Source organism: Hakea prostrata, chromosome 2, assembly GCF_041222555.1.
Source record: "Hakea prostrata isolate BN-2017 chromosome 2, UWA_Hpros_2, whole genome shotgun sequence".
Taxonomy (NCBI): Eukaryota; Viridiplantae; Streptophyta; class Magnoliopsida; order Proteales; family Proteaceae; genus Hakea; species Hakea prostrata.
Window position 1 is genome coordinate 10,216,952 of NC_142601.1, and position 27,242 is coordinate 10,244,193.

The 27,242-nt window shown below is 39.3% G+C and overlaps 1 protein-coding gene and 1 pseudogene across 1 annotated transcript in view; one reads left to right on the forward strand and one right to left on the reverse strand.

Annotated features, from left to right (window-relative positions):
• Positions 1-3,604: 3,604 nt before the first annotated feature.
• Positions 3,605-6,782, reverse strand: LOC149023680 (protein NRT1/ PTR FAMILY 8.3-like; annotated as a pseudogene).
• The window catches only part of LOC149023681 (ABC transporter B family member 25, mitochondrial-like), a 39,132-nt gene continuing 18,607 nt past the window's right edge, over positions 6,718-27,242 (forward strand). The window contains 4 exon segments of the mRNA XM_089144205.1: positions 6,718-7,213; positions 19,197-19,427; positions 19,539-19,725; positions 19,989-20,050. Coding sequence (XP_089000331.1) covers positions 6,947-7,213; positions 19,197-19,427; positions 19,539-19,725; positions 19,989-20,050 — 747 coding nt within the window. The 5' untranslated portion in view covers positions 6,718-6,946.

Here is a 27,242-nt window from a genome sequence, read left to right on the forward strand (position 1 = left end):
TTTTTTGAATGGGAGTGGTATAAGAAGCAACAACCATTGATCTCAACTCAGGTTGATGTTCATGAAAGGGATTACTCATAAAGAAAACATCATCCATGTTGAGTGGAGGGGAAGTATTGAAACTCAAACTTAACTGTTCAAAGCCCTCCCCTCCAGAAGTATCATGTTCAAAATCTGATCCAGCCACATCATGATTTCCCACGATTTAGAGGGAGACTTGGGTATTCTCATCAATCTTGTTAATGAGATCAACAGTAGGGAGGGAGAGCATTTGTTCCAAATCCTTAGTTGAGAGTGCTCTAGAGAGGCCTCCTTGGATTGGTTCAGTGTTCAGCCCTTTAAAGAAAACTTGGTGTCCCATATTAGAGACTATTGCTGAATTAGGGCCCATCAAACTAGTACAATGCTTGGTAGTATGAGTAATTTTACCATAGAAGTAACATATGATTCTTACCTCATATAGCAGGTTCAATGGGACCCAACCCCCCTCTTTGTTACGGTAGGATGCTTTAAATCCCACATTTTTGTTAATGTCCAGATGATCTTCACTCTTGCTGTGTTTCCAGTCAATCCAAGTTCAACAGGGTTAATATGAACTTTGATCACTCTATCCAATGCAACAGCAACAATTTTTGCTTGATCCAAGTTGAGGTATTCATTGTTCATTCCTCTTAGTTGGATCCACACAGCAATGGGTGGCAGAATAACATCACTTCTAAATTCCGGCAAGGGTTTAAGGGAGAGATGGAGTAGAGATGATCCTAGCCACCAAGGTGATAATGAGAATACCTGGTTTCTCCTTTCCTTAGATATGAACGTAGCTTTGAAGGTATCCATACCAGCGTAGAAGACTTGAGTAGCTCCCAATGGAGACCAAAGGGTGGTCAATTTCTTCCCAATTGCTAGTATGGATTCACATTTAAAACCAATAGCATAGCCATAGAGGATTTGACCTTCAACAACCTTCGGGGGATTGGGGATGTTGCCCTTCACAGTCTAGTTGTTTAGTTGCTGAACTTCCCTCCAGGCTTTGGTTTTGATTTTCCCTTTATGCTTTTCAGCATTAATAGGAGGGGGCTGTGACGGGGGAGTCATGGTTGGAGGATTCAGGATAGGAGGTCGACCATGAGTAGAAGCTGAGGGAGATCTTACCATTTTGAGTAAGAGTTGTATTGTAGAGCCACTGGACAACAATGTTTGAATTTGAGACAGGTAGCAAGGCACAAGGAATATGGTTCAAACGATTGTCTAAAAGAAGAAATATGTCCTGGCCTTCCATACATGGGAGATGGTTTGAATAAAGGGGATCAGAGTACGGCCAAGCCATAAATGGTTTTGGGTAGGCAGGGATCATCGAGTGCTTGGGTCAGATTTAGATGAAGTGACTAAGCTCTGGCTTTAGGCTATTAATGGCTTGATCTCAGTAGGTAAAGGCATGGATATGGATGGTAGGATTATGTATTTTGGATTTGGTATGCTAGATTTGATTCAGGCCATGAATAATGGGATCTTGTTCAGCAGAGAGAAGGATTTGAAGTGTAATGGCTGGGTTTTAGATTATGACTTGAGGTATGCAAGAGTGGGTGTGGTTCCAGATTTGACAGGGTGCATCACATCATCCTGCAAATCAGAAGAGATTAGTCTAAAGGAGAACAACACACACCTTACTTACCTTTGTTTTTCTCATTGCAGAGACGACCAGGAACTCCAGATCTCACCCCCCTAGGGTGGGGGTGTAGGCTCTTACATTGTTACAGCCGTGGGGAAGGGGAGAAGATGAGGGAGAAGAGGGATATGTTTGGTTGGGTCAGAGTCGCAGAGAAAGAGGAAGAAGATACATCGCAGAGTAGGTCAATTTCTTGTTTAGGCACTTGATAACCTAACAAAATGAATATCCCTTTCACCTGAAGTTAATAATGTTTTTTTTTTCCCTCCTGAAGTTTCACTCTGAAAGGGTTCAATTTGTGATATTCACTTCAACCATATTTTGGTTTGAGGACAATAAAAAAAAACACATTGGGAAGGACGCTTGAGCTTGGCCAGCCTATCTTCACTGTTCCTCCATCTACCCCAGCTGATCCATTCTATTTTTCTCTGTCTGAAAGTTGTAGTTTGATTGTGATTAAGGTTTCTGAAATCTTAGTAAGGGAAGAAAGAAGTAATAAGCTTATCCAATCTTCTTGGACTTCCAAACATTCACCATTCAAGGACCTTGATCTTCACTGGGAATTTGAGTAAGGAGCAGTTGTTTTGGAAGGTTTCTAGTATAATTTTTTTTTTATATTAAATCAAAGCTTGATATTAATTAAGATAGCAAATATAGAGTAGTAGGGTCAATTACATTTACTGCTTTGTTAAGGTCTATGGAGGATACAAATGCTACGTATGTGAGCCATTTGTGGAGTGTGGTGTCACAAAAACCATTAAGGTTTGTATCCTTAATGTTAGAAACATGTTCATCAAAATTGGGACAGACCCTATCGACCACCTGTTGTGATGAAGTGGAAGCAGTAAATCTCAAACTTCTTTTTCATTGCACCATATGTCTTGTAATTGAAGGTTTTATAGCAATGCTTGATCTATCCCGTCCAACCGGTTCCACAACCAATGGTTGAGTTGAAATGGAATGATGAACTATATACAGTAACCAAGGGTGAAGGTTGGCAGGGGTTCAATCAAGTCCCTTGCAGGTATGGCTACAGAAATGTTGTGTATACAACTCCTTTGTACAGAGATGTATTATCAGTATATGCATATACAAATGGAATTTCACCATTACAGATGTTGAACAGGGGTAATAATGATTAAGCAATTATGGATTACTTGATGCATCAGTATTAGTCTTGTACATAACTTAGTACAAAATATAGAAATTTAGAACGGCTATGACTGGACATAAGTGATTTAAAGAGGGGCAATCAATCCAATGAACAATAAGTAAACGACCACAAGGATGTTTCCAAGATCCATAAGATCAAGACAATCACCTACAAAACCCCTTCCTTATGCAGAAAATTTTCAAGTCACCTGAAGGTACAAGGGGATATTCTTCATTCCCCCATATTCCATGATGAGGATGAACCTGACTCACTAAGTTATCACCAGCTTCAGATCCGGGAACATGATCTCTTGTATGTTTCCCAACCACAACAGAAAAACATATCTGTTTTGGAGATAGAACACCACTCATATACCCCAATGATCAAGTAATATCTAACCCTTAGATCCAACATTAGCACACAAAGGTCAATCGGCATCCTGAACAGTGTGTGCAATCTGCTTTATTGGCATTCTGTTTAAAGATGCTAATATCAAATTTATGTCATTCAACCATTGATTTCTTATGTTTTTCAAGTTGCCCAGAGAGAAAGAGTTCCAATATACATTATCACAGTATTCTTAACATAAAAACGTAATAGAATCTAAGCAAAAAGACTCTAGAAATACATCCAGAAGTGAGAAAGAAAGATGTGTTGCAGACAATCAACAAGGTTAACATAAATAATTGCAAATTCTACCTGGATGTAAATTGAAATTACAATTTAATGTACATTACGTGTATTTGGTTTGTTATGTGATAGTAATGCATCTTGTTTGGATAATCCTAGGATGCTTTCTTATATTTGTACCTTCCAGCACAAATGAAATACACCACCAGGTTCAAGAAGCTGAGACCTGTAAGTAGCCAAAAATAGTAATCAAGGTGCCCCTTGTTTAAGTTATTGGGTATCCAACCAGGCTTTCCACCTTTAGTTGTTATGGTTGTCACAATGGTCAGAATGAAGGAGCTAAGGTAATTCCCAAAGGCATTTGTGAGAAGTGACAAAGCACTACATAAACCGATAAACTACGCATAGCATTAGGTGATTGGTCATAAAAGAATTCGAGCAAATCAATAAGGGTAAATATTTCAAGCAGCCTCAACCAAAAAATACCGAGGTATCTGCCATAATACATTCATAGGTAGAGCCACCTTATGGTCCACCAAGTCAAGAGACTTTGCAATTTTTAACCGCTTGATCTCTACAATTGCAGCAGCAACCATTGCGAGAATTGATATTAGAAGGTCAATGCTCATCCTTTGCAACTGTGAAAATACTCTCTCCTTAACCAGTGATTTTTCTTGCAAATGGAACAAGGAGCCTGTCATACACTGGGACCCAAGAAATGACACTGAGTATGTCAAATGTTGATAAGGATGCCGGGGGAATGATGAAGGAACTGACAGTCGTTTCCATAACCATCCCTTGCTCCACAAACATGGTGAACATTTGAGCATGAACAGCAGAAACACTATTCCAGTTGTCCAAATAGGAAACATGCGTATCAGGATTTTCAATTCTTCGACTTGTGTAATAGTGTAGAGTTTCCATTGACTAGAGAAGTGAAACCTTGCTTGTCAACAAGGTTTCATATATATCCAAAATATAATACAATCCAAATATTAATACAATGTTGACATGCCACTATCTATGATTTTTTCCAAAAATCTGCTAGTTTGCATTCTTGTGTTATTATTATTTCAATTCATATGAGAATTTAACATGTAGGTTAAGAAGGAAATACTCGAATTCATCACTATGCTCCAACTTCCGACTCCCTTTGATTGCTGAGGTTTTGTCTGACAGTTCATTCAACAGAGAACTATCCTGAGGGACTTCCAAGTTCCACTTGGGAATAGATGAAACTACAACCTGGCACATTCTTGTAAGAGGGCTCCCACTTGATTTCTAAAATCTATATACATAAGGGCGTGCCTGAAAAGAAACTTATAATGGAAAATCCCATAAACACTGTAGCAATACCAAAACCTAGTCCCTACCTAGTATTGTCCTTAATCCAAGCAAGAAGACTACTTGATATAAGAGCACCAATGTTGATAGAGAAGTAAAACCAATTAAAGAAAGACCCTTTCTTCATTTTCTCTCCTGGATCAGTATCATCAAATTGATCTGCCCCAAAGGGTGAGACACAAGGTTTGATTTCACCAGTGCCTAGAACAATCAGATATAGGCCGCAAAAGAAAAAATAGTGTACTGAATTGGTGTAGCGGGTGGGCAAAGAGAACCAACACATGGGGTGGTTTGAAGCAAGGTTTAAAGTATCAGTATCAAGTATCGTATCGGTCAGGTGATTTTAAGAGACATATCGTCCTGTATCAAGTATTGTATCGCTCTAGCTAATGTATTTTAGTGTAATTCAATGGAGAGACGTTTCGAGATGTATCGTATCAATTTGGTCAAATATGGATACGTATTGGCTAGTATCATATCGTGGGATACTTTAAACCTTGGCCTGAAGGTAGAAACTGAAATTGACAAGGTCAAAGTACCCATTCCCTGTACAATACATCTAGTCAGCTGTCAAGAAAAAAGAAAAGCCATGAAAATAAAAGAGGAGTAAATTGAGAAAAATAAATGAAGACACACTATATGATTAGAGGTAAATCACCCTCAATAAAACCTTAAATATGCACAAATCAAAAGTGCCCTAACACATGGATGTGGTAGCCCCACTCATGGACAAAATAGGGCCCATGATAAGACAAAGACTTCTAGCATTTCAGTGGATGCATTTCTTCTAATTTGTATCATTTTCCTCTTTTTCATTTCAAACTAGCTTTGATTGGATTCATGCAACCATCCAAGATTAATCTCTAAATATGAGGATATAAAAATTAACATTTTGAACTCACAGGTGATGGCTGTCAAGTAGAGGTCACTTTGGAGTCTGGATTATATAAACCTTATGTTAGTCAAATACATTCTATGCAAGGAATCAATAGCCCAAAGAAACCAAAGGAACAAAATTCCAATATATACTTACAGTGAAGTAGATTGTGAAGAAAATTGCAATTGTCCAATACCTTCCCCAATATGAATATGCTAAAACAGCCCCTATCAGAGGTGTAATGTAGCAAGTGCCAGACCAAGTGGTAACATTTCCTGCAGCAGAAACATTTCCTTCATTTAGTTTGTTCAGCTAGCAAAACATGTATCTTATGACCTTCTTTCTTTTTTCCTTTCTTGTTTTTCTTATTTGTTTCTTTCTTTTTTCTTCTTCCTTCCTTTTTAGCAACAGACAATTTTATATATTAGAGATTAAAGTATTACATAATACAAAGCGGAGCTTTGCCCTTAGCCCAAGAGAATTCGAACTCTAACCTTTTGCTTTGATGTATTGATTTTTAACTTCTTATTTGTTACTATGACTTTTGGAAGACAACACGTGACAAGAACGGATAATTATGATTACAAAGGTGAAAGATGATAGCCGTTGAATATACCTCTTACAACGCGACACCTTACAGAGCAACCCAGAAAATACACCCAACAACAAACTAAAAATGTGTATTTTATACTATAAAACTAACAGCTACGAACCATGTCAACCACAGAAACCAAAACGATGGGTTGGTTAATGCTTTCAGAAGGAGAAAGCTTGCATCATGATTCATGCATGTAATTTATTCAATAATTTACCTACTAAAATGCCCTTTTACATTCATAGTCAGCAGCCTCCTGTTAACATTGCGTAATGCTCATTGTAATCTTCCAAATAATTTATCATTTTTTCAGAAGCTTCAATAAACTTTTTTTTTTTTAATTATCTATTTTTTAAAAATAAATAAATAAATTATTTATAGTGACGCCATTTCCACGCATTTCTGCATTAAATCTATTTAATTATTGTTATTGTGATCGTTCACCGTTCAGATTTCAGACCTGCCTAACAGTTTCAAAAAGTAACAAAAGGAAGAAGTAAACGAGCTCATGAATCATATCATAACCAACATCGATCCTATATGTAATATATTTCGATCATGTGCTGCACGGAAAATTGAAGCATCAATTGGTGTTTGGCATGTAAATTCGTTTATGAAGGCGAGTGAAAAGTGAGCCTGGGTTGATCAGCAACCATTAATGCTGGAAATTGATTAACGAGGATGTTAGGTGCTTCAAGGAGATGTTGTTTTAAGCTTTCTGAGTTGTTGCGTTGCAGAGACCAGCTGAGTTCACGCTTTGTTTATCAGAAATCAATTTCTTCAGGCTCCCTGCTAGATGGTCGCCGGGGGCTGAACATCGGAATTGGAAGTCATATATCCGACGACGAATCTTCTCCGAGGCGCACCGGCGGTTTTCTCCAACAACAGAATGGGCTTCTACTCTGGGGCTTTGCATCGCCCACAAGGATTGGGCTTCCCGGAAAATCGGTAAGTCACCTTCCAACGTTTAGCCACGGCGTCATATTTTGTTTGGTAATGATGCTACGGAGTGAAATTGAATGCTATGTATTAAATGCGCAGCGGTCAAGATCAAATCTCGACCTAGATTTAGATCTCGGCCGTCCATTTCAAAAGTAGTTTTGGTGAAAACTGAACGTAGGCAATACAGTAGTACTGAAGTTGAACCGGTATTATTATTATTATTATTTTCTCGGGTACAAAAAACAACTCAAAAGAACAAACAGAAAACTTAACTTAAACAAGAACTATGAGAATTCCTTCTAACCCAGCTGGAGGATCAGGAAAGAAAGCTCATGAGTCTAAGGGACAAAGTTGCACCCTAGACATCCAATCAACAGCTTTGTTTGCTTCTCTACTAAGATGAACAAACTTCACCCTTCCATTAACGCTTGAAAGGGTTTATTGGTACTGGATATGACTTAGAAAGTCATGATTATATTACTCAAGAAAAAGGAAAATTTTCAATGCTTCTAATGAATTATCCCCTAAATTAATGCCATCATTTGAATTATCCAATCAGACCTTTTATATGGTAAAAATTTATTAAAAGTACCTATTGTAATTAGAAAGTCACAATTAAGCACACTGATGAAATCAAGTTAAATATTTCGAAATAGACCTGTTGCTGTGTATTCTTGTTCGTCCTCTCAACCAAATGTACTTGTAACGAGGTCGAGTATCACATTCGACGATCTCGTTAGAATTCTCTCCGACCAGAATGGACAAGAATGCAACAAACAATAAGAATCTCAATAGTGATTACTCAATTCAGCGTACCTTTCTCTCTTGCCTATCTGCCTTTTTTATAGGGTTCTTCGGGTTTTTTAGTGTTTGATTCATCTCAAACTAGATCCTTACTTAGACTTCAATATAGACTCCAGTTGTTGAGTCTATCTTCGACCAATTTAAGTCTGGATAAAACTCTTCTTTGATTAGGAGTCTGATTCACAAACGCGCTTGTCACAAATCTTCTTAATAGACCATTCAACATATGGTCGATTACACGGTCCAACCAGGTTCGGTCTGGATTATAATTCTTTTATCAAGACCTCATAGGCTACTTGCTTCTTCATCTCCCTCTTCCTCGTTTAATCTTAAATCCTTCCATAGTTTTGGAGATATAATTCGAATGGTATTCATAAATTTTTAAGTAGTGAGGATAATATTGAAAATAAATAAATAAAAACAGACACTACCCGTCCTTAATAATAAGAGAGCTAACTGATAAATTATGTAAGTCAGGGGATGACGTTGATATTCGGGGGTAAGTCAGGGGTGAGACTGAAAATTTCCCTATTTCAGGGAGCGAGGTCAGGAGAAGATTTTCCCGCTTGTTTTTCTTTCTTCTACTCTCCTTGCAAGAAACAAAGTAGAGGAGCTTTTTCACCAGCATCTCCAGCGAATTCAATTTGGGTTAGGTTTCCAAACTTGGTCGGTGCATTTCTTGTCCGGTCACTGGAAATCTCGTAATTTGGAGACTAGGGTTCACTTTTGTCAGTCGAATTTCAGGGTTACCTGAAATAAAAAAAAAAAAAAAACAAATTTTAAGAAAATTCTTCGACGATCTGATCAATAAGAGTCAATACGGCAACCCTAAGCCAACTGCAATGATGGGGAATAGTCTGAAAAATATCACATGCCTCCTCACTTGGATCCACACGTATATGCATATGATATTGGAAATGGCAGTTTTCCCATGGATGATGGGTTTTGTTAAGGTTTTTCAATGACATGTTGACTAAGACTTCTTATATAAGGTATAGTAAACTCTCTTTCAAGAGATTCATTTTCCAACGTCTCCTTTCGGATGATCTGCCCATGAGATTGACATTTCTTCTCAAAGGTAGAAGTTATGGCTTCGAAATCCCTAGCAGAGGGAGGGTTTTAAAGAGGAACTTCAGATCTAGCTCTAAGTATAAAAGCGTGGATTTCTGATCCTGTTAGAGTATCTTGATGTAGAAGAAGCTGCAACGAGGTTTGAGTTGCAAATTATGAGTCTATCGAGGAAGAACAACTACGATGTTCCAGTTAGAGAAATGACTGGGAAGGTAAACGTATCTTCTTCTTCTCTTCTATTGGGTTCTGTTTCCCAATCAGAAGAAATTGGGAGTCTGTTTTCGTATTCGTGTCAATCTTCGGTGCTTGATATAAGCAAAACTACTGCACCACCTGTTCATCACTATCATCAAACAGCGACAACAGAGTCAAGAAGTCCCTTCTTTGGATATTCTGATGGATGCCACCCATAACAGAGTAAGAGATCTAACCTTGATTTGATTCGTTTCTCATGAAGGACACTGAACAGGCGATTGGTGATTTGGGTGGATTTAATGATTTCCCATTTTCTGGGTTTGAACATATTGCTTCAACAGATCTTACAAACTTTATGATTTTGTTATTGACCCCGAGACACGGGCCTGGATTGAATTCTTTAATTTCAACGATGGGATCGACCATCTAAACTGGTTCCGGAGACGAGAAAATTGGGGAAGACAAAGTAGAATGTTCCCATCTCATCCCCTTTCTATAATAATAAATAAAATGGCATGAACAATTTTGTTAACCTTTTGAAACTTTAAGAGATGATTGTTTGATGGAACAAGAAAGGTGGGAAAAATGTATTGCTTACATTTAAATTTTAAAATTTGAGTTTATTTTGTTCACGCGGATGGGAGAATGAGCAAATAAGGTTTCTCAAGAAGCTTGTTTGCTAATGGTGGCACCAACTTTGTCCTGCCCCATGTCTAAAAAAAGTCCACCATTTTGGGTGGGACTGTGTGGAAAACATAGAACAAGTTTTTGGGGTCCACATAATCACTTTTCCCTCATTTTTCCATCCTTTACTTTCTGTTCCTTCACTCTAGTTACATAGATCTCACACACTTAACTATTCCAACCCACACGGCCTCTAAGGAGTGTTAACACCCCCCCCCCCCCAAAAAAAAAAAAAAAAAAAAAAAAAAAAAGAAAAAAGAAAATGGCAAGAAGAAAAATAGAATAAAGTGACCAACTTGTAAGGAGTGCATTTTTCATTTCATAAAATTGAGTTATCACTATTTTATCTCAATAAACTTCAGGAGTTTAAGTGAAAACACTCTAAAGAGGTTTATTTCGGACTGCTTGGAATCATTTGGGAATTGAAGGGATCCACCCATTGGTTAATTATACCAGGTCTCAGGTTTGGAACTGTATTTTTAAGTCATATTCTAGTGTTGACCCATAAGGGCCAAAACCATTAAGCAAGCAGATAAACTGCAGTCCTAGTGGCTAATATTTGTGGAAGTTCTAGAGTAGAAATGTAAACAGATTGATATCTTTGACTATTCAGTATCCATTGACGTCTCTAACTTCAGGTAACCATACCTTTCTTCCATTATGAAACGAAACTATTCGTTCCTTGGTTAGTGGTTGTGTTCCTAATGACTAGTACACATGTGAGCTCTGGAGGAGGAATGCAAATGGATCAATATTTTTTCATTGTGGATGTACATCCTTAACCAACGTAACAGAGACCTTGGTAGGACTGATGCTTAATCCATTTGTCCATGTCTTTTAGTTGGTAAAGTCTCATGATTCTCATTACCTCATTCCTTGAAACTTGCTTATATTTGTATTGGACCCTAATTATTATTATTATTATTTTAAATTTTCAAACCAACTCTAAACAAATAAAAGCATCCTAAATGAGTGCGAATGTAAACTGAACTCAGAGTTTTAAATATTTGTTTGTAATCCTACCTAAAGACTTAGGTAATAGTGCATTTCTTTGTTATTATTATTATTATCTCCTTTCCTCATGTTTTTTCTTTGGATGAATGAGATCTATTATAAACAGCCCAAAAGGGAAAAGTAATTTGGGGGGGGGGGGGGGCAGGGGGACCAGCTCGATTAGTGGTGCCTAGGAGGAAAAAGCAAAGAGGTCTTTAGTCCCCAGGTAATGATAGTGAGCCTGTTCCTTGGGGAGTCTATTAGAGGCTTGGGCACAAGATCCCTACAGATGGCCTTCCAAATTTTCTTAGGAGCTGGATTTGGAGGTCCATTTGCAAAAGTTCCGCTCCATCCAGATGTAAGTAACAAATGTGCCAAAGAGAAGCTTTCCCACCATATCGACGATAGAAGATCCTCCGAAGCATGAGATGATCCAACAACGTTCAATCTCAAAAGGTCACAAGCATCTGCATTAGTGCCAGACAGAGGCAAGGGCTCAGGACCAAATGGGCTTGGCAAAGGGGTAGGTGAAGAAGAGGTGGTTGCAGTCTTAAAGTCTAGGGCAAAAAGATCCAGATAGAGGTAAGGGCTTGAGATCAAACGAGCTTGGTGAAAGGGCAGGCGAAGGAGAGATGGTTGGGGTCTTCTAGTCCAGGGCAAAAGATGCTTTGGGGGGGGGGGGGGGGGCTTGGAGAGCGGACAATGAGGAATGATGGGTGGGCATGTAGTGGGACAGGGCTTTTCTGTTCTGCGTGTAGTCCTTGATCCTTCGGATGCCAAGGCCTCCTACAGATTTAGGTTTATTGATGGAACCCAACTAGTGGGGTGGAGGAATTTTGGCCTTTTTAAAGGAAGCTACAGAAGAGGGATTCCAATGCATGGATGATGGATTTCCGAAGAGCAAAGATTCCACACCAGTACATGTAAGAAGACTAGAGAACAGATTTTTGAGGGATTCCTTTCCTTATGTTATGCTTGCTTGAGTTGCATTTACTAATTATGGGCAAAGGAATATTACTTGCTTGTGAGAATTTCATTTTTAACTATTCGTTTATACTTCAGGTGATGTTATGTTTCTTTGTAATTGTTACACAGCAGTAAAAAAAACTGAAAACAGAGAGAAGATGGTAAGACAAGAGAGAGGGATAAATGGAGAAGAAGTGAGGAAGAGGGGGAGCTGTAGAAGTCATAGCTTTCCCCCTTTCACAGAATTATACTGACATATCTGATATCTTTATCTTTGGTTTAGGGAAGGTGGTTACGATAAATCTAGATCACGTCCCTTGTAGTCTAGAAACAAATAAAATGATATCTGTCCTGCATAAATGTTTTTTCTCCATTCCAACAGCAAATGTTATGTCTGGCCTAGTAACTATTAGGTAAATTAATTTTCCTACTAACCAACTTTAGCAATGAGGATCTTCAGAATCTTCACTACCAGTGCTGCTAAACCTTTTATGAGGGTCCATAGGGGTATTAAACTGGTTTGGCAGCCAGAAAATCTTGTATCAGTCAGGAAGTCAAGCACATACATCAAATTAATTTGCAACAAATTAATTTGCTTCTTGCTGCAAAGAACTTCAATACCCAAGAAGTATCAAAGTGGACCTATGTCCTTCATTTGGAAATGGTGGTGAAGGTAAGTCTTTGCATCCGCAATACTGGTAAGCATCATCTCCAAAGATGGTGATATCATCAATATACATCATGAGTTTTACTACATGTGAAGTCCGACGGTGAACAAACATAGAATGATTAGAGTAGCATGTATACAACTATATCGGGTAACAATGGAGCTGAATTTCTTAACACCACGCATGAGGAGACTGTTCCACTCCATAAATAGCCTTATAAAGTCTGCAAATTTTGCCTGACATCTCTCCTTGAGCAACAAATTCAGGAGGTTGCTCTCCCATAGAAGAAGGCATTTTTAACATTCAACTTGTAAAGGGCCAATCAAGATTGCAGCTGAGATAGAACTCTCGCAAGATTAAGTGAAGCCACAGGAGAAAAAGTTTCTTAGTAGTCTATCTTATGTCTGAGTATAGCCTTTAGCAGCTTTAAGATGTAGAAAGATACCTAATAGTGTAGACCTAATGACAATGGACAATGTCCTTTCCAGGAGGCAAATCCACAAGAGACCATGTTTTTTGTGACAATAATGCATCCACCTCATCGTCCATAGTAGGTTTCCACCCTGGATGAGAGATGGCCTTAAGATGAAAATTTGAAACTTTGTTAGTATGTAGATGATGAGGACATAAATGAGCAACACAGAAATGGAAAATGGGAACCAGAAATGTATTGAGTGATGGGATATGTAGGGGTTTTAAGGTGCAGGAGAGTGTACCTGTGTGAAGGGAGACTAGTAAGTCCGATGGCTCTATGGTGTCAGAAGGAGGACCAGGGATGACTTGATCAGGGGTTGCAATATCTTCTAGTGCTGGAGGGTAATGCTACTGCTGCCTACATTGATACATCAACAATAGTTAGGACTCTATAGAAGGAGTAGTTCTCATCCGCTCAGTTCTCCAATCTTCCTACCTCTATTAGTGCGAAATCTTCTCCATTCCCAAATCCACTATCCGGGCCATGGAATTCCTCTGCTGTGCCTTCCTTTGGAAAGGTCAAGAATCCTCCCGCTTTCTCCATCCCATCAGTTAGCCTTTTTCCGGCCGCCCCAAATCTGAAAGAGCTTGGGGCTCTGTAGAATTTCCAATATCAATCTTGCATGCCTTATGAAACTCATCTGGAAAATTGCTTCCAAGTACAATTCCATATGGGTTTCTTGGATTTACTCTCACTTGCTAAAATCGGACTTCATTTGGACTGTTTCCATCCCTCCTAACCCCTCCTGGGTCTGTAGAAAACTCTTGCTCCTCCGTCCTTGAGCTCTTCATGCCATCTCCACTCAAATTGCCTCAGGCTCCTCTACCTCTTTTTGTTAGACCCTTGGCACCCGTCAAGAGTTCTTTTTAACCTTTTTGGTCCTCGTTCTGTGTTTGATACCAGATACCCGTATTCCCAAGCTCACCACTCTATCCACTTTCATCTCTAGTGGTTCTTGGTCTCTGCTCCCCCACCCAAGGCTCACACATGTGTGGAATTCTCTCCCCCTCTTGCCGCAGATACCTCCCCTACTGACATTTCTTTATGGTTACCCTCCCCCACTAAGCTTTTCTCCACCTCCTCTGCTTGGAACCTTATTAGACTTCCCCCATCCCCTTGTCCCCTGGGCCCCCCTAGTTTGGTTCAAAGGCCACATCCCCTATCACTCTCTCACTCTTTGGAGAGCCCTTAACCTTGCCCTTCCCACAAACCTTCCTCATTAGCCGCCATATCCCGGTTAACCCTAACTGTACCTTGTGTTGGAACTGTTGTGAGGACCTTGAGCACCTTTTCTTCCTTTGCCCCCTTTTCTCGCTCTCTCTGGGAGAAAGCCCTAGCCACCATTTGGCCTAGGTCGAGGCACTCTTACGGTTTTGCTCAAGACTGGGCCTGGTGCTTGAGAGTCTTCTTTGTCTCATCCATCTGCGACCAGGTGGGCAAGCTCGCATTTGGTGTCATTATCCACCATTTGTGGTGGGAGCGAAATCTTTAGCGTTGGACCTCCAAATCTTGATCTCTTGACTTGATTTGGAAGGCCATTTGTTTTGAGGTCTCATCTAGATCGTCTCTTTTCCCCATCCCTTGGTGACCGACTCTCCTTGGAATAGGGTGATTGTTAGTTCTTGGAGTCTCACCTCCCCTTTTAGGCCTCCCTCTCCTTAGGCTGTGCCCCCCCCTCTTTCTCCCTTTGTATTTTGGCATTGTTGTTTTAATCTAATTATTTAAGAAAGATATCAGGTGATTCTCAAGAAAAACAACAATTAAATCATCTGAGGAAAAATAAAAAGGTATGTTTTCAAAGAAGGTAACATCGGCACTCACAAAATGATGATTTAAGTGGTTCAAGACAACTGTACCTCTTGTGAGTACAAGGATATCCAGGGAAAATACGTTTCAGCGCAGGTGGAGATAATTTGTCAATTTCCGATGTAAAGTCATGAACAAAGAACACACTTCCAAAAACACTAGGTGGAATGGGAAACAAGGTTGCGTTATGCTGCAAAAGATGAAAAGGGATTTTATTATCTAGCGAGAGAAGAAGGCATACGATTTATAATAAAACGAAGCAGTAAGAATAGCATCACACTGAAAATGTATAGGGAACTTCATCTGAAACATAATAGGACGAGCAATATCCAACAAGTGTCGGTTCTTACGTGCAGCCACCCTATTTTGTTGGGGGTGTAAGATCAAGTTGTTTGACGTATCATTCCCTTAGACAAACAACATTCAGAAATATCCTTTTGAACTCACTCAAGAGCATTATCTAGTCGAAAAATTTTAATACTAGCATCAAACAGAGTTCTTGTTTCATTACAAAAGTTCTGAAAAACTGAATCAAACTTTGGTTGATCTTTTAGTGAGTAGACTCAAGTTAAATGAGAATAATCAATCTATGAAGCTAACAAAATAATTAAACACTAATCTATTACGGACATGACAAGAACCCCAAATGTTAGAATGGACTAAAGAGAATAAAGAGGAACTGCGTGCATAGAACAAAATTCCATCGAAACTTGCGAAATTTCCACCGAAATTTCCCATTTTGGAAAATGCGAAACGAAACTCATGAGGACCGAAAAAAAGTCCTCAGTTTTGATCGAAATTGTCAAAATTTCGTCGAAACTTGTCGAAACCTCGAAACCTGTCGAAACTTGGTTCAACCTAGTTGGACCAGCTGGTTCATGAGGAAAAAAATTCCCAAATTTCGTGGAAACCTGGGAAATTTTGTGGAAACTTGGGACTTTTTCCTGTAAATTTTGTAGCTTTTCCAAATGTTCAATTTTTTTGTTTATTTCATGTTTCCCCAAATACCCACGACAAATACCCCCTCCATCGGGACTTCCCTATCCAAAGTACGTATTCCCTCGGAGTTGGTTATCTTAAGCATATTGATGACCAGACTCATAAAGTTATAGTTGTCGATTAACTTGAGAACCATAGGCATAAAATGTCATGGGATGTCTATGTTCGTTGGTTGGAGGAGAGGATGTTACAGACGTAGTACTACTCAGCTCATAGGATGAATCCACTCTTGGCACTCATCTTAACACTAAGTTGTATTTTCCTTTTATTGTCAACTATTTTGAAGTTAGAAATTATATATTGAATGTTATGTGCTTAAGTAGTTAAGTTTATAATGTACTTTTTGGACAACTCTACATTGATGTTATGTACATTGAATGACATATCTCCATTGATTTTTTTAGCGAAATACAACAAATGTATTCTTTATACTCTAATTAGCTTAAATACAGGATCCCACCCCAAAATACTCTCTAAAACATGTCGAAACTTGTATGGAAAAGTCCTCGGTTTCCTCAAAATTTCCCAAGTTTCCACCTAAGTTTCCCATTTTCACCCGGTCGAAACTTGAGTTTCCCTCGGATTTTTTACCATGACTGCGTGTATTAGTATTACTAGGAAAAGAAGACTGATGATGTTTTCCCAATTCACATGCTTCGCACTTAAGGTGAGCACACTGAAAGACAGGAACCATAAGTTGAAGCTTTGCCAAAGAGGGATGACCAAGCCAATAATGCCACTAGAGAAGGTCCAATGCCATTTAAGTACTACAAGCCTGATTGCTCAAGCCCTCCACCAATCGTCGTTTTTGTCTGTAGATCCTGAAAGACACAATAAGAAGAAAAGAAGGTAATAGAACAATTAAGATCATTAGTTAACTGACTACAGACAACAAACTTAAAAAGGAAGTTTGAGAACAAAAAGAACAGCGGAAAGGTCCATGTAGGTTGTGGGAGAGACCACTCCATGTCCAACTATCTTGGTAGTAGAACCATCAGCAAGAATAATAGGTGAAAAGTTAGCATGACTGTTTAAGGATGAAAACAAATTAGACTTAACCAGTCATATGATAGGAAGCACCGGAATCATCTTCCATGGTGTGGAAGTAGATTCGAGGAATGCAGAGTTACCTGTATGTGCCAAAATAGTAGTAGATGTGGAGGCAGTGGCAGCTTCAAGCTGCTGTAGGCGTTTGAGAAGCATAGTATAGTTGTCACGAGAAATATTAGGTCCAACGGAAGAACCTTCAGAAGTGGATGGTAGAGATGTGTTGCCATTCGGGTTAGGATCACTATAAGTGTCAACAAATCCAGTATTAGCTAATTCATGAGCCCAATCAGGCTTGTGTGCTTTACTATGATTAGACCACAAAAGGTGCATTGATGAGAGGACTTGTCAAATTACTGTCCACAGGAACCATGATCATGGCCACATGACTGACCACAGCCTGTAAAAGATCCTCTTCCTCGATCAACAAAAAAAGCAGGATCGTCTTTAGTAGGGGCAGCAACAGAAGACTTACATGGAATAGTGACGACAAAAAAGTCGTGAAAGACCTATTGAGGGAAGGCACCTTCTCTCCAGTAAATAGCTGGCTTTTCACTCCTTGATAATCAGGTCACAAACCAGCCAAAAGTTTAGCCACATGAAAGTCTGCCCTTTATTGTTTTAATTGGTCAAGATCAACTGTCAAAGGCTGCTATTTTTGTAATTCCTCATGATACCCCTTGTGATTTGTCATAAGCACTGAAATAATCACTAAGTGATTTGTCCCCTTGTGAAAACTGAAATATTTTTTGTAGACCTCATAACTGCAGGAAATATTCTTGGTCTGTAAATAACTTCCATAAAGATCATCCTGCACTCCTTTAGCTAATGTATGAAACATCACATTGGCTGTAATATTAGGTTCATCTCTGTTCCAGAACCAGATATTAACAATAGAGTTTTCATGCATCCAATCATCATGTGCAACAAGCCAACAACAGATGTGGCATCCTAGAGGTCAGGTTTGGGAGGGTCTTCTTTTATATATCTAATCTTTTCCTTTGCATGAGTATAGGCTTCAACAGCCTGGGCCCATAATAGGTAACTAGATACACCACAAAGTTAATAGACTAGCATATCAGTAGATGCCTCAGGGTCGGGCCATGGCAGCAGGAAAAAAACAGATGTACAGGGATAGATAACCGAATCAAACAAAAACTCTGAACAGCCAACTAACTAGGTGCACAGTAGCAGCAACTGCAGACAAATAAGCTTCAAATAACTAAATTAGATTGAGTCAGAATAATGGAACCTGAGGAGCAGAGTTCAGGGTAAATTCAACATTCAAACAGTGTAGTCGTCCTCCATAGAAGAGAGTACTTGTTGACACTTGACAGAAATCAGAGTAGGCTTCGAGGTCTTCCATCAAGTAGCAAATCTAAGGCTTGAAGCAGCAGTAAAATCTCAAATTCTAGCGTCACAGACATGGTACAGGTCCCATACCTTAAAGCCATTCATAGGGTAGAATCAGGCCTCTTGAAGAAACACTTCACATTATTGTGTGGCTGGTTTTGAAGCAATCACAGAATGCAGCAAAGGCTGTGTTAGGCAAGAGGAAGTACTTAAGAAGACTCTCAAAACTCAAGGCTCCTGTTACAACACAAGAACAGGTTTTGTAGCTCTGATACCATGTTACACGAAAGTCAAAAAGATTGAAAACAGAGAGAAGATGGTGAATGAGAGAGAGGGAAGAATGGAGAAGAAGAAGTGAGGAAGATAGGGAGCTGTAGAAGTTGCAGCCCTCCCTCACACAGAGAATATATTGACATTCCTCAACTTACAGTCAATCTAGATCACATCCCTAGTAATCTAGAAACAGATAAAATGTATAGCTGTCCCACATATATCTTTCCTAAAATAGTACAGAAATCTGAACCAAATAAGGCTAAGTCTGACCTGCAACACCTAGACCTGACCTAGTAAAATATTAGAAGTAAAAAGTTTAAAAACTAACTTTATATAATCGTTTAACAGTTATTATTATTTCTTTTCCTCATGTTATCCTTGCTTGAGTTGCATTTACTAGTATGGTCAAAGGAACACTAGCTGTTAGTGAGAATTTGGCAAAATTATTATTTTCAAGCACCCGAACGCATTTTTGTGGCCAAGGTGGATAATGAATTGCTTGCTTCCGTTGATGGACTGGAAGCATTTTGTTACGTCCACCCGCACTCAATATGTTTTTTTGTAGTCCACACCCCAATGCGTTTATGTTGGTCAAAAATGATATTGGGGGGAACGTATGCATAGAAATGCTTGTGTAATGCAAAATTGTGAACAGATCCATTTGCACCGTGGGCACGCACTGTTATCAACATCAGCTGGTGATTTGAGCAGAGCAAAGCAGGCTGGAAAGCAGGCAAAATCCAACACAGTTGTAAAAAGACCCCCAGAAGATGAAATTGCGGACATGAAAATCCTTGGAACTCTTGCCAAGTATTTGTGGCTGAAGGACAACCTTGAATTCCGTTTCAGGGTAGTGATGGCAGTCAGTCTTCTAGTAGGAGCAAAGGTGAGAACTGTTCTTTTAGTTCTTCCTCCGTCATTGTCTTCTCTCAAGTGAACATGCTTTTCTTTTACTTAGGAAGCTTTTATCTAACAATTCATTGCTATCATCCCTCAGGTTCTGAATGTTCAAGTACCTTTCTTGTTCAAGCATGCAGTTGATTGGTTGTCAGTAGAAACTGGAACTGGCAATGAGATTGCCTCGCTTGCAACTGCTAATCCTTCTGTTTTGGCACTATTTGCAACCCCAGCAGCTGTTATGATTGGATATGGAATAGCAAGGGCAGGGGCATCGGCATGCAATGGTAGTGTCCTGTCGTTGATTTGAATCGAGGATAATTGTAACCATGTAATGTGAATTTACTGAACATACAATGTTTTTTTTTTTCTTTTTCAAATTAAAATTTTTAACATCCCCATAATCTTACAGAGATAATTTATGTTATGCATTCCCTCCCCCTCCCCCTCTGATGTAAAATTGTATAAAATTCTTGTCTTCTGCTTCCTCTGGTGATCATATTCTCTTGATTTATCATATCCTAACTATTGCATGCATGGCATTTTTCAGAATTGCGGAATGTTATCTTTTCAAAGGTTGTGTTTCGGACAATCCGCAGGGTTTCTAAGAAGGTATGCCACATCGTGGAGTTGGTATTTTGGAGCAAAGAGTAATTGGCTCGTTAATTATGAATGTTATGTTTTAGAGCAAAAGTGGAAAGCTATCCCAATGTTATTTTTGGTACAGTCTGCTTTAGCTGTGCTCATTGGTTTTACCATTGCAGCAGGCTCTATATGGATCGCTGCTGATCTGTGGTTAATTTTGGATTTGATGGGTTGTTTAATAATTGGGAAATGTAATTGCCACATATTTGTATTGCTATGCCTTTAGTATCAAGGTAGTGTTCATTACCACCCATAAACAAATTGCTTCAAAAACTACAACAAAGCAGGAGGTTTAAGCTGGATGAAGATGCAAGTTATGCAACCATATTCTGAGTTGGAAGCTTTAGTATAGAATGGAATCACATGAAATTGTGGGAATGTAAACCAGTTGCTGATAGCAGATACCTAGGGTTGAATCCTACTTCACCTGGTTTGCTACTGCCAAAAAAAAAAGAAGTAACAGTAAGGTTGCTCCATTTTGACTGAGTGATCACGGGGTCGAGTGTGGACTCAGCCTCTCTGCGTAAGCAGGGTTAAGTAAGGCTGTCCCCAGAACCTGTAGTGGTGGAAGCCTTATGCACTGGGTATTGTATCATAGGGGTAATCTAGTGTGAAGGTATATCCCAGTGCAATCACAATGCAGTTTGTGTTGAGCTGGCATTGAAAACAGAAAGCACCTTTTCTTCCAGTGTCATTTCAACTCTCTGGTGTGGGGATGCATGTATGGAAAGTTAACCAAGGAGAGGCAGAAGATTGGCTACAAGAGGTAACCATTTGGAAGTTGAACAACTTTTTGTGCCCAGTGGAGCAATTGTTGCATAGCAACTCTGGAGTTTTACTCAACCATTCAATGCACTTGGACTGAGAGAAACTTCAGGATCTTTCAGAACAAGTCAAGGACCATAGACCAAATTTTAGCAGCAATAGTAGAAGATGTTCAGCATAAGTGGGCTGCCAATCCCTTGTGAAAGAACTGACTAGTCTTCCTACATAGCTGAGAAGTGGAATATTTATGTTGAGCGGAAGTCTAAGCTGCCTAGAGCTTGTTCTTATTTCAAGCCTCCTCAACATATGGTTACATTGCATTGTGATGGGGCTTTAATCAAATCAGCTTTTTATGGAGGTTTAAGGCATAGGGGCAGGAGCCTATTCTGGCTTTTACAACTTCTTAAAGGAAGGTTAAGAAGCAGCCATGGTAGAAGATCTCGCTCTCGAGAGAGATCTCGCCACCTTGAAAAAGAGAGATCTCGACCATCTCGGTGAGATCTCGGTCGAGATATACAATTTTTTGGCGTCAACTCGGTGGCCCATCTCGGTGGGTTTTAGGGTCTCAATTGGGTTGAAACTTGGTATTTAGCTTATTTAAGGCCTTTTGAACACGTTGGTGGCCTTGGATTTGTCAGAAACAGCCCTATGTATGATTTCTAAGTCTACCCATAGTGTGAAACCGAATGTAGTGGTTAGGGAATGTAATGTTATACAACATGTAATATAGAACCTTTAGCATATAAATGAAAGCATGTATATCAAATGCATCAACTAACTTAAATGTTATCAAAATTCCATCCATATGAGTATCACAATCTCAATTTTCAAGAATAAAATAATTATACAACCATTAGAAGTTCTATATAAGTCATTAAATCATAAATTCATAAGACAAGTAGAGAATGATTGATCTTCCTTGTTGTAGATGTGCTAAGAGTATTTGCAAGTGAAAATTCAGCCAAAATCCACAAAAAAATGCAAAAATTAAGAGTTCAGCGAGATCCAGTTTGGCGAGATATGGGGATATGGCGAGATATGGCGAGATATAGCGAGATATGGCGAGATATGGCGAGATCTCGAGCGAGATATCCCAACTCGCAGATCTCGACCTCCATCTCGTCTCGCCAATGTGAAAAAACGAGATATCTCGCGAGATCTCGGCGAGATCTCGCGAGATCTCCCACCATGGAAGCAGGCATGGTTGCTTGATCCAGTGCAAAGTCAGAGTATCGAGCTGTAGCAATTGTCACTTGTGCGTTGATGTGGATTAAGCAGTTTTGGGGAGCTTGGCTTTAATCACGAGGTTATATAATCAAACCCTGTGTTTCACGAGTTATGAAGCATATTGAAGTAGACTACCACTTTGTTCATGCAAAACTGTTGCCTGCAACAAGGGCCGATCTTCACTTGTCATGTTTGAACTGTAGAACAGCTAGCTGACCTATTCACATAATCTTTGGGGGCTGAAAGGTTGAATTATATTTATAAGTTATAACAAGCTGGGAATGTCTAATGTTCATTCTCCAGCTTGAGGAGTGTTGAAGGCTAGTTTTAGAAAGCAAGAAAGGGGGTCAAGAGTTAGCGCCTGATGCTAACTCTTGACCCAGCTGTAGGCATTAGTTTGAGCCCATATAGGACTCTTTCTCTAAGTAGTCTTGTACAATTTTTGACTGCTTTCCTTATAAATAAAAGCTTCTTTCGTAGAGTTCTTCAGAACGACTGTGAGGCTCCCATAATCCTCTCTTCAAATTTTCTTCTTCTGATTTAACCATGTCCAAAACCAAAAAATCAGTAAAACACTTTTTTTTTCTTCTATATTAAATGTTTTCTTATAGAGCAATTCTGACAATATTCCCACTCAAAATCAGGTTTGTCCGGGACATGGTTCCTTCAATAACAATGAAAAGGAAACAATCATAGATTTGTTGGGAAGATGGTTCTGTTCTATGCCTTTAATCTAATATGAAGAAGTTTTGTGTAAAAATAAAATTATTTAACTAGTCAAAATTCTTAGAGGAAGAAGAACATTTCTCTACTTCGGTAGCAGTTTAATTTCTTTAAATAAATCATATATTCTAAGTATAGTCTAGACCAAATCTGAGATAAAGGATAACCACAATGACCACTTCCAAGAACAATATAAACCAATTGTATGTTTTGATTGCTACAAACTCCTAATAGCTTCTTCTTTCAGTTATCTTGTCTTCTAGTTTTTTGTTGATCATTGATGACTTGATATGGCTTAACTTAACATTCATTTTGATGACTTGATGTGAATATTGAATTTTGATGACTTGATGTGGGTTAAAATTGATTTAATAATATGAATCTTTTGTATACTATACTAACTTGCTGAATGCTTGGTCGTGGGCAAGGATCAAGATGTCGGTCTTGAGGTTAGTTTTGAGTCTTTTGACCATCCAGAAACTAGCGTTGAACCTGAGATATGGCCGAGGTCAGTTGAAACCGTGTCGAAACTAGGGATTTTGGGGGGACAAAACTTGACATGTGATGGGCTGGTCATAATTGGTCGAAACTATCGATACTGGCTGAAACTCCGAAAACTTGTCAAAATTTGTTGAAGCTGTTAAAATTGGGCGGGTTCAAATTAGTCATAACTTAGCACTTATTGATCAAAACTACCAAAATTTCCAAAATATTGTCAAATGTTGTTGAACCTAGGACTTTTAAACTAACACACGGTTTCACTTAGGTTTTTTGGGAAAACCAAGGTTTAACCAAAATTTGGAGCCATCTCAGTCAAAATTTGGACTATGGTCATGGGTTCAAGTCTTGGAAACAGCTTTTCTAGAAATGGGTAAGAATGCATATGTTTGACCCTGCTAGTCCCTACCACATGCAAGAGCCTTGTGTACTGGGAGGAGAATCTCTCTCTCTCTCTCTCTCTCTCTCTCTCTCTCTCTCTCTCTCTCTCTCTCTCTCTCTCTTCTGTTTTTTTAATAATAGAATAAATTTGGAAATAATAACTAACACTTAGGAACCCCTTCACAACCTTGGGTTGCATTGATAGCTATGCTCCCAAGTTTTGTCAGGTAAAAGTTAAATTATATAGGTAGTTTAGGTTGGAAATAGGGTGGATGAAGTGGAGAGGTGCATCTGGGTCTTGTGTATTGACATATTCCATTCATGGTGGGAGATCTCTCTCTCGAGCGAGATCTCGCCACTAAGAAAAGGTGAGATCTTGACCGAGATGGCGAGATCTTGGTCGAGATCTACAAAAAAAATGGCGTAGTCTCGATGGCCCATCTCGATGGGTTTTAGGGCTCTGGTTGGGCTGAAACTTGGTATTTAGCCTATTTAAGGCCTTTTGAACACATTGGTGGCCTTAGATTTGTGAGAAAATAACCTTAACTATGTCTCCTAAGTCGACCCTATGTGTAAAACCGAAATTCCGTGAAATGCAATGTTAGAGTCTTAGAGACAACATGTAATGTAAAGATATCAAGTAATTCAAGTTAATGAGTTATCAACTATCAAGTATCAAATACAATAACATTACACATCAAGTATTCAAGTCAACAAGTGATCAAAGTTCAAACTATCAAAGATTCAAAGTAATAAATTGTTAAATGTCTTCAAAATTTTACAACCATAAGAATTAAGAAGTTTTAGACTTTTAGACTTTTAGTAAGTCATAAATCATAATCCATAAGTTCACAAGTCACAAGACTAACAAGATCACAAGAGTAACAAGATTAGAAGATTACAACTTACAACTTACAAGACTAAGACTAAGACTAAGGGTATCACTCAGCATTTTGCATGAATTGATTCTAAACGGTGGCCACATATGACTCCCAAGTCAATCCATCACTGTAGTATGTCACATATCGGTTTATATGGAATTGATATGTCTCCATGTCAGAATACTGGAGGAATAGCACTGTGGGATAACCGTCAATCATGGGTGGGGAAAGAGCCATTGTTGTTGTTGTTGTTCATATTGTTGTTGAGTATGTGGGTAGGGGTTTCTAAACCACTCAATTAACAACCCACCTTCACTCCCATATGTGTACTCTCTAGGTGCAGGGTCTTGAGGAATAGTATGACCTCCATAAGAGAATACCCATTGTAATCTGACCCGGTGCTATGATCCCCGTATTGGTAACCCAATGACAGGCAAGTGTCCAAACTCTGTTGATGTGAATCACTTTGACCATGATCTAGGCTCATGCTTCCCATGTTCAATTCAAGATCATGCATGCTCACATCATCATTCGTTTGCCCCTGCCCCTGGTTTGATCTGCTCTTCCTACTCCTAGCATAAGTTCGAGAGATAGGGGAACTGTGGCTTGCATGTGTCGGATGACTCAAACCTGGTGGAGGTGACTCCCTTTGTTGACGCTGACTTCCACCAGAAACAAGACCAGCCTGACTGCCTCTATGACTCGAACTCGATGGCTGACTTGGGCCACTTGGCCCTCTAGTATCATCGGCATCATCTGAATCCCCACTACTAGTTGTCACCTCAGTTGTTTCAAGTCGACCAAGTGGCTCCAGAAATGGTAAAATTTCTTCTGATGCTGCTACAGCAACCTGACCCTCATCAGAAGATATGTGCTCAGCCACAACATCTGGGCCCATATCAGCAGCAATGGTAGGATCCGGCTGCCCTCCTGGCCCATCCAACACTGGGCCACCTCGATCCCTAACCCACTGATATATGACATCATCTTCCTCATCTTCTGCGGGGGGCTCGTGGAATATATCAGTCAACTCAATCGGTTCACGATTGTCGTCATCTATATCATCTTTTATGTGCCCTACTCTCAATCTCATGTTGTAATGCACATACACTAAGTCCTCGAGCCTCTTATTCCCCAATCTGTTCCGTACCTTACTATGGATGAGCGAGAAGGTGCTCCAGTTCCTCTCGCAACCAGAGGATGAGCAAGTCTGTGAGAGTACTTTAATTGCTATGTCCCTGAGATTTGGCGCACTAGTTCCATATAGCACCCACTAGTCAGCTGCATAACCAAAAATAAGAATGCATTAGGCAAGTAAATCTTTATATTTATATAACTTATCAGTTATCATTTATAGAGTTATAAAGTTATAGACTTAATGAATTATAGAGTAATGGACTATTTACCAGGATCATTTTTTTGCCTAGTTGCAACTGCAGAAGGCTTTCCAAAACTCCCAGAGGCATCCCTGAACTCCCTGATCTGTACACCAATTCTTCAATTATTGTATTATGTATATGCTTAATGCATTAATGCAAGAAGTTGAAGAAATAATTGAATAAGTTCTCACCTCTCCATTAATTGTCCCTTGCACGACGTCTTGCACCGCATTCATCAACTTTACATCAAGCCCCAGATCATTCTCGTAATGGTACTTTGGGTTGAGGTAGTAAGCTTGCATTGTGGAAATAAGAAATTTGGTTAGTGACTTGGTGATTTGGTTGTATATAAATTATAAGTTATAACTTATAACTTATAACAAATTAAGAATGTAAATTAAAGTATACAACAAAAACTTAAAGACTGAAAAGTGACTCACCAGCCAAGTGCAAAGGATGCATCAAGTGCATCTCCCATCTATTATCGATGATCCTCTCGTAGGATTTGAAGGAGCTAGGGGCAACAGCTCTAACCAACTCTTTCATTTTCTCGAGGGCAGCATATATGTGGGGCATTGTGGGCTTCTTCTCCGAATCCACCATCCTTAAAACAAACACAATAGGCTCTATAATGCCCAGTGTCCTATTCAGTTGCCTCCAAAAGGAATCATCAGCAATGGTTTGTTGGGCTAGTACTGCATCAGGATGGCTAGATCCACGCCAACCAAACCACTCCTCACTTGCAAACATGTGCCGTAGACCCACCACTTTCTTCTGGAAGCTTTTCAGAGCTACATAGTTGGTGATGAATCTAGTCAATCCAGGTTTGACTAGATCACCCTTACAATGGTTCCTCATCATCTTCCTCATCATCTTCAGCACATAACCATGGTTATAAATAAAATTACTTACCCTTTTAGCCCTTTCAACCACAATATTGATTGACTTTCTTTTCCCCAAGTCCTTCAACATAAGATCAATCGAATGTGTTGCACATGGTGTCCAAAAGAGGTGGATCTTGCTGCTCTTGTTCCTCATCAACATTTCACCAGCTTTTTTGAAGTTAGCACCATTATCTGTGACAATTTGGACAACATTCTTTGTCCTTACCTGAAGGACCACCTCCCTAAGAAGCTTGTAAAGGTAGTCAACATCTTTGATCTTATCTGAGGCATCCACTGACTTAAGGAAGGATGTTTTTCCATTTAAGCTCGCCATAAAATTAATGATGGACTGTCTAGTAGGACTAGTCCATCCATCAGCCATCACAGTAACACCATATGTACTCCATTTTTCTTTTAATGA